The sequence below is a fragment of the Papaver somniferum genome, chromosome 11, assembly GCF_003573695.1.
Source record: "Papaver somniferum cultivar HN1 chromosome 11, ASM357369v1, whole genome shotgun sequence".
Lineage (NCBI taxonomy): Eukaryota > Viridiplantae > Streptophyta > Magnoliopsida > Ranunculales > Papaveraceae > Papaver > Papaver somniferum.
This window is the reverse complement of record NC_039368.1, coordinates 20,670,857-20,682,676: the sequence shown is the minus strand read 5'-3', so window position 1 is coordinate 20,682,676 and position 11,820 is coordinate 20,670,857. Positions and strand designations below refer to the sequence as shown.

The 11,820-nt window shown below is 36.7% G+C and overlaps 2 protein-coding genes and 1 pseudogene across 3 annotated transcripts; 2 read left to right on the top strand and 1 right to left on the bottom strand.

The window, feature by feature from the left end:
- The first annotated feature begins 1,517 nt into the window (after positions 1-1,517).
- LOC113323288 (translation initiation factor IF-2-like) lies at positions 1,518-4,918 on the top strand. 2 transcript variants are annotated; one of them, XM_026571574.1, is made up of 5 exons: positions 1,518-1,945; positions 2,334-2,433; positions 2,629-2,722; positions 3,079-3,978; positions 4,233-4,918. In XM_026571574.1, the coding sequence occupies exons 1-5, from the start codon at positions 1,777-1,779 to the stop codon at positions 4,617-4,619; spliced, it is 1,650 nt and encodes a 549-aa protein (XP_026427359.1). In that variant the 5' UTR covers positions 1,518-1,776; the 3' UTR covers positions 4,620-4,918. The 2 variants fall into 2 exon arrangements, with proteins under 2 accessions (XP_026427359.1, XP_026427360.1); XM_026571575.1 differs by lacking the exon at positions 1,518-1,945 and adding an exon at positions 2,111-2,234.
- Positions 4,919-5,395: 477 nt separating this feature from the next.
- On the bottom strand, positions 5,396-8,545 carry LOC113322751 (ABC transporter I family member 6, chloroplastic-like). The gene is made up of 7 exons (XM_026570896.1): positions 8,048-8,545; positions 7,651-7,701; positions 7,274-7,495; positions 6,957-7,079; positions 6,656-6,832; positions 5,938-6,031; positions 5,396-5,788 (listed from the first exon to the last, which is right to left on the bottom strand). Exons 1-6 carry the CDS (start codon positions 8,378-8,380, stop codon positions 5,948-5,950), a joined length of 990 nt encoding a protein of 329 aa, XP_026426681.1. The 5' UTR covers positions 8,381-8,545; the 3' UTR covers positions 5,396-5,788; positions 5,938-5,947.
- A 15-nt stretch (positions 8,546-8,560) lies between these two features.
- Positions 8,561-11,242, top strand: LOC113322752 (annotated as a pseudogene).
- The last annotated feature ends 578 nt before the right edge of the window (positions 11,243-11,820 follow it).

The following is an 11,820-nucleotide window of genomic DNA, read 5'->3' as shown; positions in this document are numbered from 1 at the left end:
GTATTTGATATTATGGTGTATATGCTAGACCGTAATTAATCAAACTGATTAAAATTAAGATCAACTGGTTATTAAAATATCATTTTTTTACATTGTTTATCAGAATATCACCTAGTTTTCAATAATATTTATTACTCTCTCCGTTTTAAGAAGATAGGTTGATTTCATGTATAATTTGTACATGAAACTAGCTTATCTTTTTAAAATGAAAGTAGTAGTTTTTTCAAAACTTGTAACTCTTTCATCCATGTGTTATAATCAACCGATGACAACATTCTAAATTTTAAAACAATCCCAAAATTATCTAGGAATATTCGATCGACATCCGATCATCCTCGCAAATCACAAAGTTGATGAATTATCAAGTAGCCTTATCGGCTGTGTATCTATGGCCATTGTAGATTCGTAGCCAGCCAGCAATCATCTCTTCATTGATTGCATCCCCATTATTCACACGTTACATGTTCATGTAATGCAAACATTCTTAAGTCTACATCTACAAAAGAAATGAAAACAATTTATTAGGAATTATTTATGGGTCATACCAATAATATACCGCTCGTTTGATATATATTTATTTTAAGGCAAATTAGGATGTGTATATGCATTGAAACCGACCTTGGTCAGAAGCAAGAAAGCAAGGGACTGATAAATGGTGTTTGGATATAAAACAATGACTAGTCTAGATCGAATTGAAACATAGTACGTGGTTCAGGTCAAAATTTTCGGCCTTTAAAACCACGAGCAAACCCTACCAAGACCCATCCTAACATGCACGCAAACGTGAATATACATGGAACCTATTTGGCTATTAATTTCCACTTGAATGAAAATTAAATGAGAGTGAGTGAGACTACAGCTCGCACTGGTGACTCACAATGAACCACTTCAAATCTTCAACAGTTCTTCTCAACCTCCGGTGTCCATGGCTTAAAATGATAGTAATGTAAAAAGCTGATAAGATGTATCATAGAGAAACATCTCAACAGCGCTAAGCACATTTTCCTGGCAATTTGCTTAGACTTTTCACTCGGAGGCAGTACACCTATTCTACCAAACTATCTACCCATTTTATTTTATTTTGAAGTCATGTTTTACACGGTTTAATTATTATGAATTTTTGGAGTAGAAACATGCAAATGTTGCAAATTATATCTTGGTCATCCAACTACGCGGTACAATGTAAAAGCAGCACCAGAGTACAAAGACATGAGTTAGAATGACCAGAATTGACTGACAAACCTAACAAACTAACTACTCCGGCAGGCTCAGCCAGAAACCATAAACAACTACAAACTCCAGTCAACTATACTCTGTTAATAATTTCTTCTTAACTGATTAAACTCGACCATATAAAGATATGATAAAAAATAAATAATTCATCCACACCAAATATACACGTACATAACATCATCACCGTAGCTTCTTCCTAGAGTTGCACAAAAACGAATCTCAATATATAAACAGGTGTAACTAACCAGAGTATTATATTGGTCACAGTACTGGACTATGAGCCAAAAGTATATTAGTTACAGAAGTATACCAGCAAGTACCAGTTTGATTTTGTTCCTCCTCCTCATTCCCTCTCTCTCTCTCTTGATAATTGAATGTGTTTGTATCTTAATACCTCTTAGCATTACTCATTCATTCGCATTCATTTGCAATTTCCAATGAATTCGTTTCAACAACTTCTTCTGAAGTTTCAATAAGAAGACAGGAATTCTTCTTCTTGCATTTCTCTGTTTCTATACCAAATTTCGCTTTCATTTCGTTAAAATGATGAACAGAAGTTATTCATTTGCTGGAAACAAAAATGTACCGGTAACATCACAGCATCGGAGAGGTAGAAGTTTAACTGGGATTCCTAAAGAAACTGATGAAAATTTGGATCTCTTCTCCAGAAACCGCAGGAGTTTGCCAGTTACAGCTTCCGATGAATCGGACGGTACGGATCCGATCTGAGCCTCATTATCGAGTTTTGATTCTCACGTTTTCACATTCTGTTTTTTTTCTTCGGTTTGTGTCATTACAATGTCTATAATGACCTCTATATTTACTGAATTTTCAAAAATAATCAAATGTTTTGTCCGCAAGATCAGAGGGTGTTTTTGTCATCTAGTATATTATCTGTTTCAGTTTCCCTTTGTGACGTTGTTGTTTTTCGTTTCTCGAAATATTCAGTTATGTTTTTCTTTTCCTCGATTTAAGGAATAAAGCTGCAAAAATTAACTAAAGTAAAGAAATCACTAAAAATTACTTATGAACCCCTGATGTCTTTTACCTTGCTGCAATTGAAAATGTTTTTTCTCATTTTGATTTGTAAATTCTTTCAGTTTCTATAAAATTGGAGAGTATAAGGTCAAGATTTCCGAAAACTGCAATGGAGGAATTATTGGCATCAGTTGATGGAGGAGAAAAGCATGATTATGACTGGTATGTATGTATGAGTTTTTCAAATTCTTCAATTCTGTACATCTAAGTGTTTATTTACTTTGAAAGTTTTGCAAGAAATGATAAAGTGAGTGTGTCTTCACTGAAACCATAAAAAAAATGGTGCTGAATTACAGTAATCCATATACTAAGATGATAGAGCTAATAACATGCCTGGTTTCAATCCTCTGAAAACAGGCTTCTGACTCCACCTGGATCTCCTCTACCAAGTTCAGGGTCTCTAAGAAGGGCTCCTTTAACTGGATCAGTCCCTACCACCAAGTCTTCCAGGGTATGTCTTTTCTTATATTATTCCTTCACTATAATGTGTTTCTGTTTGAATTGCTCCTAATGAAAATCATAGTTTTAACACTTGATATAAAAACATAGCATACCCTGGTAAAACAAATCAATTTGTTTGTATTGGCTGCCTAATCAATTCTCGAGTTTAAGACTAGAAAGTATTATACGGTTGTGTGCATCTGATAGTCTTTAGCTACAATCAGCTTTCCCTGAACCAAGGATGCCTGAATGACGCGATTATAGTCACTAGATGTTCTGCGTTTTTCTGCAAAGTTGTACAGCATTAGTTATTGTTGGAGTTTTTTGGTTGCAAACCTTTAACTCTTAAAAACGTTGTTCTTTCAGCTTTCAGGGACACAATCTGAGAGTAACTTTTCCTTGAGACCGAGTAGAAATACTTCACAAGCTCGACCTTCCATCTCTTCCATGAGTTTTAACAACAGATCCACTAACCTCAACACAAGTATATCATCTGTTACTTCTATTTCCAGACCATCCACTCCCGGTTCTCGTTCATCTGTGCCATCTACTGCAAGACCGTCCACCCCAACTAGACAATCGACATCCGTCAGATCTCGGCCATCTACCCCTAGCAGATCTAATGAAAGACCCCGAGCATCTGTTAGTTCAAGACCCTCAACTCCAACTTCCAGACCTCAAATTACTGCAAATTCAGTTAGGTCAAATTCTCGTCCATCAACTCCGACACGTCCAGCAACTCCTACTCGTCAGATGTCTGCACCAGCTGCAGTTACAATCACAGGTCGACCAGTCTCGAGAGGACGAGTACTCTCGAGCGACCATAATGTCGGCCCAACATCCAGGGGAAGTTCCCCGAATCCACGACCTCGACTTCCAGTAGCATTACCTGACTTTTCACTTGAGATACCACCAAATCTTAGGACTACCGTGCCAGATCGTCCAATTTCTGTAGGTAGGTCCAGACCAGGTGCTTCAGTCAGTGGGAGAGGAAATTCAGAAATAACAGGACCCACAAATACTCCACGGAGGCCGGCTTCTCCTGTTGTTACAAGGGGGAGGCTTCAGGTTCCAGAACCTATGGGAAGGAATCGATTGTATGCCAGCGGTCACGAAATAAGTGGACCAATGGAGAATCAAAGAACAACATCGATTTCTGAACTATCAACGCGAAAAGGAATGAGGCCTATGACAGCTATAGACAATAATGACGGATCTGGAAGGACAATTGCGAAGAAATCTCCTGACATGGCTCTCAGGCAAATGGTATGTTTGTTTTAGTGTGTTTCAGATTGTAAACATGAAATACAGAAATGTTACGAAATGACATGACATGCATCTGCTCGTAAATGCCAAATCAGCTGGCCCATTAACTGGTGTAGCATATACACATCAATTTCCATGTCATGTGGCCAGCAGTTAAATGTGGTCCGCTTTGACATACAAAATAGCTGGTTACATGTGTTTTTGAGCTGTGTGACATGATGTATCTGTACTAATTAGTGATTAATATGATTCAGGATGTCCGACCTGGTACTGCACACATTCGTCCTCTCGCAGGCTCTCTTTTCCCTCAGAGCGTTCACTCTGGAAAGCCAAAATCTCCAGCTTCCTTCTACAACTATGAAGAGCAGTCACCTTCCGGTAATAACTTTCTTGCGGCCTCTAAGAACAGACAGTTTTATGACAGGTCACGTGACAGTGAGTATGAAAAAGATGACTGTAGATTCTCAGCAAAACCGACTGATAAAATAGACATTTATGAGAGTTCTCGCTACAATGCTATCTTGTTCTCGGAAGACTTGAAGAACACAAGTTGGTTACACAGCATCGATGATACATCTGATCAGGGTTCAATGTTTGATCACCGTTTTGAGCCACTGCCTGAACTGTTTGATCCTTTATGATTTTTTCTGTATTGTTTTCAGTTATGTGGTCCTTTTTCCTATTTTTTCCGACGACGGAGGGCCTAAATTTTCTTATGTCTATTCGAGTGATTGTACCACCAAATTGTTGTGAGTGCCGTCTTATTTCTGAATCTTGCAAGCAGGCAAGGGGGCTTCCCATACCTCTGTCTAAATAGCATGCGTCCAATTTTCTGAGCCACGTTGGGTACACTGTAAAGCTTGATGAATGTGTATTAATAATCGGTGAACAATGTCTCGCGTCATTTCCAATGAAACACAGCTACAAAGTGAACTGAGGGAGATGTTAATTGCCATATATAGGGTTACATACACAAGGTGTTATACGATGGATACTATGTATTGATTGAGGTTAAATCCTAGTTATACAGGAGGATATGTGTTTAGGTTCACAGCCAGAGAATCAATCTGCTAAGTTCCAATATCATGGTTCAAAAAGGATGGATCAATGGCCTTTCTAGGCAAAATTATTATCACAACCTTGGGAGTTGACTATGAAGTTATTTTGCTTCTGCCAAAATCACACTAAAGAATTCAGACAGGTAGGCTGATCTCTACCAAAACTATGTTGTCCTATCCCAAGATTTGGGACTACAAAATCACGCTTGAACTTGGATAGATGTAGAACTCACTCTATCAGGAATTCTGTATTGAAGCATGGCAGATGAGACCATGGCATCTGAGAAAAAGAAGGAAGTAGATATATGATATAAAACCATGGCAGATGAGAAAAAGAAGAAGAAAAGAATCATCAGGAATTCTGTATAGAAATTATCTTTTTAGAATGGGTGATTTAATTCAGTATTATTATGAATGGTTGTAAGTAATACACTTTTTACCAACATTCAAAGAAATGAAGAACACACGTAATTAAATGAGCATCCCAGAGCTAGAGACATCTATAAACCATTCCCTAAAAACATCCCTCAAAATCAGACCTCATCATCTTCTCAACAAAAAAAAAAAAAACTTCCTCCACAGTCACGGAAAACAACACAGTTCATGATCAGAACCAAGTAGATGCGAAGTTTTATCTCTCCTAAAAGAATATCATCAGAAAATACGCTGCAGCCTTTATGAACACAATATTTAAGGTGTAGACAAACTGGATAAGCTTAGTCTGGATGCCATTGCGGATTTACCCGTAAGGCCTGCACAATAGGAAAGTGGACCAATTTTGAGGTAGTGTTAAATTCAGTTAAAGTAGTAAAGGTAGCAAACTCTTCCGTTCTGTTTCTAAACAATAAACATGGGATGGTTAATATGAAACATTAAAACGCAATATAGCTGAAATACATACCATCAAGGCTTTAAGAGGATATTCCCTTGTAACCCTCCTTTTCAAGCTGTACTGCAATTGAGATATCACCGGTCTTCACAATTTTGCCATCCTCCTAAAGAAAATTTGAAGATCAGATGTTGCAAGGTAAAACTTGTCAGAATATTTAAAATTATCTACTAGACCAGTATTTGGCATCATCTCTACAGTCTACAGTTTTATTAAGACTTCAAAACATCTCTCTTTGAAACTTCTAGGAATTGAGACATGTATAATATTGCATGTTCTTCAGTCTCAATAAAATATATAAGTTCAAACCAAATTTATATAACTAATAGTTCAATAACATAATAACACGTATTTCACAAATAGCACATAGTGTGATTTTTCTTTCCTGTCTCGGCCACCTAAATTTCTAAGAACATGTGCAATGAATTTGAAGCTACTAATTTCTGCAAAAATATGTTGAATGACCTATAAACAAAAGAGTTAGATATGAATTTCCTAGCATAGTCGAGAGTGTTAACAGAAAGACCAAGGATCCAACGAATTTCATGCTTCAATATCAGCATATTGCTGTGGCTTCGTAAACCAGCTTTCAATATTTTGAGATTTGGATCAAAGTAGTAACTGAAAGTAGTTCTATATCCATGCATATTAAGTAGTTATATGATTGCTAAACTCAACGACCATGAACTTTAAGCTGCAACATTAACACCACGTTACCAAGGAGCCTTACCATTATGTGAACAAATTTGGGCTTTATAATATCCAACAGTCGTTGATAATGTGTGACCATAAGAACTGACTTTTGTGGAGTCAGGAGCTCATTGACTGCTTCCCCCACATCCTGAAGTGCATCAACATCCAATCCAGAATCTATTTCATCTAAAATAGCCAAATCTGCTCCAAGAACCTGAGAAATAAAAAAATATTGCATAAGACTGGCAAAATAGGATATCTATGTTGATAGTCGTGAAACTGCTAAAAAAATGAAATTAAACATGAAGCATCGTATCAAAGGCTGTCCGAGTCGATACCGCAAGTTGCAAAATCTCATTGCGCTTCTTTTCACCACCACTAAATCCTTCATTCACATTTCGATTTAAGAAGTTTGTATCCATGTTAACTATTTTAAGCCGGCGAGATATGTAGTCGTAAAACTGTTAAAAGAATAAGAAAGGATCAGTTAGATTAAACCTTCAAAGAATTCTCTCAGCCTTAACCATGCATCATTTCACCAAATTAAATGCTATGCCAAAGCATATGCACCTCCCACAGCTTGCATATTAACGAATAAAGCTAATTTCAGGACCTAGTCAAGCAGAAAAAAGAAGAAGCTGGGAATCATATGTACCTCAAGTGGTCCAAGCTCTGGAAGACCAAGTTTTTTTCTCCGAGCATTGTAGGCCATATTGAGAAAGTCACTGTTGCTCACACCTGGAATCTCAACCGGGGACTGAAAGCTCATAAAAAGGCCAGCAAGGGATCTTTCCTCTGGTTCCATATCCAACAAGTTTTCTCCTTTAAACACTACAGTTCCTCCGGTAACTTCATAATCGGGATGACCAACAAGCACCTACCATACACAAAATTCAACTTTTCAAGAAAGTAACTAAAAGTCACCTGTATTCCTAATTAAACAAGAACAAAGCCGAAAAACAAGAACATTCATTGCAAAATTACACCAAGTTACACTTAAATAAGAACTCCGGAGGTGAGCAAATAACCAACCTTAGAAAATGTGCTCTTCCCTGAACCATTCTTTCCCATTATTGCATGGATCTACTACACACAAAAAGGTCAGCTGCATTAAAACAAACAACTGTGAATCTGTAAATAATAGTGGACACAGAGCATTATACTAGTGCCTCAACAGAAACATTTTGATGCTGGCTTAATCAATATATAATCACATGGTTACAATTATGAAATCGATGAATCAAAACTTCTCAAATGGACTACTAATTTGTACATAAAACAGCTGAGCACATTGGATGTAATAACAAAGTAAACCCTACTGTGAAAAAAAAAACACCTAATTTAATATGTCAAATTAGGTTAAGAATAAGCAAAACTAAACAAAATAGAACCTAATTCTTTTAGCACGAAAGAGTTAAAAGAAGATTACCTCTCCTTCATAGATAACCAAGTTTACACCTTTAAGAATCTGTTCCCCTGAAGCAGCAATTTTAGCCGTTAGATCCTTAACTTCAAGTAAAACCTTTGGAGAATCACTAACACCATCGATGGGTGAACTAGTTGGAGCATCAATAACTGAATTAGCTTTCGCCTTGAGAATTAAACGTTTATGATTGAAACACTGACGAGGAGTAGACAAAAGTTTGATAGAATTAGGGGAAGATTTTGTAAGTAAGAAAGAATTTGAAGAAGAGTTTCCAAAAGAAGATAAACGAGCTGCGGAGGAAGATGAAATAGTCGAGAAATTGGCAAGGGAAGCCATTAAAGAAAGCAAAGGGTTTTTCCGCTTTTCCTTCTTTTTGGAGCGAAATTGGGATTTTGTGTGTTGAAGAAAGTAGTATTAAGAAGGGAGTGTGGGTAAGGAATTTTAATTTATATCGACGAAAATACCCTTGGTGTTAAAGCCGAACGAACCCAGCCGATAAAGTTTCCCTCAGGGCCTCAGCCCCTCGCACCCTCTTTTGGAAAATTTTGGTGGAAGGAATATGTTAGGTTATAATTTGGCATCAACTAAGAATTAGATTAGCGGAGGGCAGCAAAGAGTAAGAAAGACCTCTGGTTTAGATTCAGACTTTCAGGTATATTTGCGTCTCTCTCTCTTTTCTTATGGGTGGTTGTGTTATATTTGGTTTATAATTTAGGTTTGAATCTGTAATTTGGTATTGCTTACCATTGATTATTAACAATAGTAAGTATTTGGTTTGGAGTACTAACTAGGGTTTCTTGGCCCATGGGGGCTTATTTAGTCGTTTTTATTTATGCAGGTAAGTTATTTGATGAAATACCCTACTAACTGGTCTTGTAATCTCCTCTGTTTCAAATATTAAGCAAGTTCACAAATTTGAGAATAGTTTTTGGATTGATTTCTTTAAAATTGGTCTATCTTTCGGTTAACAAAAGTCGGTAGGATATGTATAAGTTATTTGAGTTTGTGGTTCACGGTTCTTGTACATCATCAATGATCTGGTTATGTTACTTCTGTATTGCCTGGGTAATCAGCTGGATTACTCTATTGGACTACTAGAGTAGTCAGTTTTGCTTATATCTTGTTGTTTACATTTATTTATGGCTTACGAGATTTTCGTTAGGATGTTGCTGTGATGCCTATATTGCGGGGTGTGGGCAGACTTTTTGTTGGTGGAAGAAACAAATGTTTGAAAAAGATCATGCTTTGGGTTATGATTTTAGCCACGTTCGATCAGTATGCTTAGTTAGTAAAATAGTTTGCCTAGGAACTTTGGCATCCTTCCTCTCTTGCGCAGGAGTTATTTCCTGTTTTGGTTGCATTTGTATTTCGCAACAAGATTATTATTGTACCTTGTGATACTTTGGCATACAAATACCGAGGATCCATCAATTCATATGTGACTGAATATGGATGTCTTCAATTGTTGCAGAAACTGTGATTAACAGTATCCAAAACTATAGCACTGAGCCTGAATCGAAGATAAAAAAACACCTCATTCTAGGTTTCAAGAAGGTCCAGTTGAAGAAGTCAAAATGTTCTTCCTTAGTTTAGTTGAGCATACCTTGCGTTTACCTCCTCATCTCCTTAGCCTTCCTCTTCCTGAAGCAATACAGGGAGAGCTAGAGAAACTATTCGTGGATAAGGTAATGCCATTTGCTTTCTTGAGTGTCTCTTTTGGTTTTCTGTACTGTTCTTGTTGTGCTTGCCTGATTTCAATGAGCAATATGTATTGAGTCATATCTATTTTTATGAAGGTTATCGCACAACTGGGTTTATGCATCTCCGTCTATGACATAAATCCATTAAGGGAGGCTTCATATTTGCTGGAGATGGTGCTTCGACCTATACGGTATCTTATTTTTTGCTTATCTTGAAGATCTATGGAAGCTATGAACAGTTAACAGTACCATCGAAAAAAACAGTTTTTTCTTTTCCTTCTATTTATAGCAGATATAAGAAGATGTTTGTTACTTGTAGCTTACCAAAGAAACTAAATGTTGCTTCATTTACGAGTTTTATTCTCATTTTGCAGGTTGATTTTAGGCTAATCATGTTCCGTCCTTTTGAGGGTGAGATTCTTTCTGGAAAGGTTGATGCATCAGATGCTAATGGTTTACGATGTATGTAAAGCAAATCGTTTTCTAGTCTATAAGCATTTTCTTTTTGTGAATCAGATCATTTTCTTTTTCTTTTTTATGGTGGTCGCTTTAATTGTTTCCACAAGTTTCTAAATCTACAAAATGGTGGCAGTGTCTGTAGGGTTTTTTAAAGATATATCCGTACCCGTGCACCTTTTGCCTAACCCATCCAAGTTGTAAGTGTTCTTTACCCATATTAGCTTGTGAGTATATCAAAATTTCTTCTTTAAAAATTCTTTTTGAACTGCTAGTTTTCACTACTCTACTTCTATACCCGTTATAAGTAATTTGGTTTCTTGATGGGGTCTCCACAATAGTGAAGATGGAAGATGGACATGGATGTATGGAGAAGTAGAACTAACTATAGAGCAGGACGACGAGGTTTAGCCTTATGATGTATTTTTTAGATTTCTTGCTCAATTGTTTCCCTAAATACCAGTTTAATGTCAACTGACTTCCATTCAATTGCAGATTCGTTTCCGAGTTCACAAAATTTCATACCCTCCCATCCCGCTTGAACAAGAAAAAGATTCCGAGGCATTTGCCCCAATGGTGATTACTGTAAGTTCCTTCGTCCTTGACATCCTTTTTATCTCAAGGAATTTGCACAACTTCTAGCACTAATTTCAGTTATTATACCTCAGTGTAAAAATAAGTTTGGAATAGTGTTTATTTCATTGTAAAGTACCTCATTTATCGTCGCAGCAGTGTTTATTCAGTTCCCTCTCTTACTTTTTTTTTTAATGGGGCTTTTCAGGCATCAATCGATTTTGATGGTCTGGGTCCAATTTCATGGTGGGTGTAGTCGACAGCAATAGTAGAGCCGTGGAAGAACTTACCAGATGTGGCACAGAAGGTAAAGATAAACTGACGTGTATTTTGTTTCAGCCATTCCCAGGTTATCTGAACATGTAGCAGCAATGCTAGTAAATATATAATGAGTATCCCCTCCTAGTTAGGGACAGAACAAGAGAGACTAAGTAAATGAAATCGAATTATATTTGAATATAAATTTGACTTGAGGCTTCTTTTCTCGGTGTTATAAGGTGTTGCATTTGTATATCAGTAACAAAGATATAACAAAAAAAAATTTCATTCATTAATTAATTCATCATAACGATACATGAGATTAAGCCTAAACTTAAACCTATCGCAGTTCTTCTCTAACAAAATAAATTTGTTCACACCTCATCAAACGTTTGAAAAAAAGTAGTCCCACTTGGGAAATCCTTTCTTGAATTTACTACTAATACCTTTGTCATTCTTCTCACGATTTTCGAACCTTCCTTCAATGCCCTGAACATACTTCAAAATCTTCTCAATTTTGAACAAAATATGAGCGTGATCTTTAGCGTACTCATCAACTAAAGCAATCAGATGATCTTCTACTGAAGTTTCAGACTTGGTTTTTTCACGAGGTAGTACGACAGACCAGAAATCTTCTTCCTTGCCAGAGGGTAAACTTGTCGAGAAAGACATTGTTTCAATATTCAATGATAAAATTCAAGCCTTGCCTAAAGCAACACCGTTGTGCATCACATTACCTCTTCGGAGTCTCTACTTATAGTTTTTCCAAAAGATCAAAATTGGAATCCT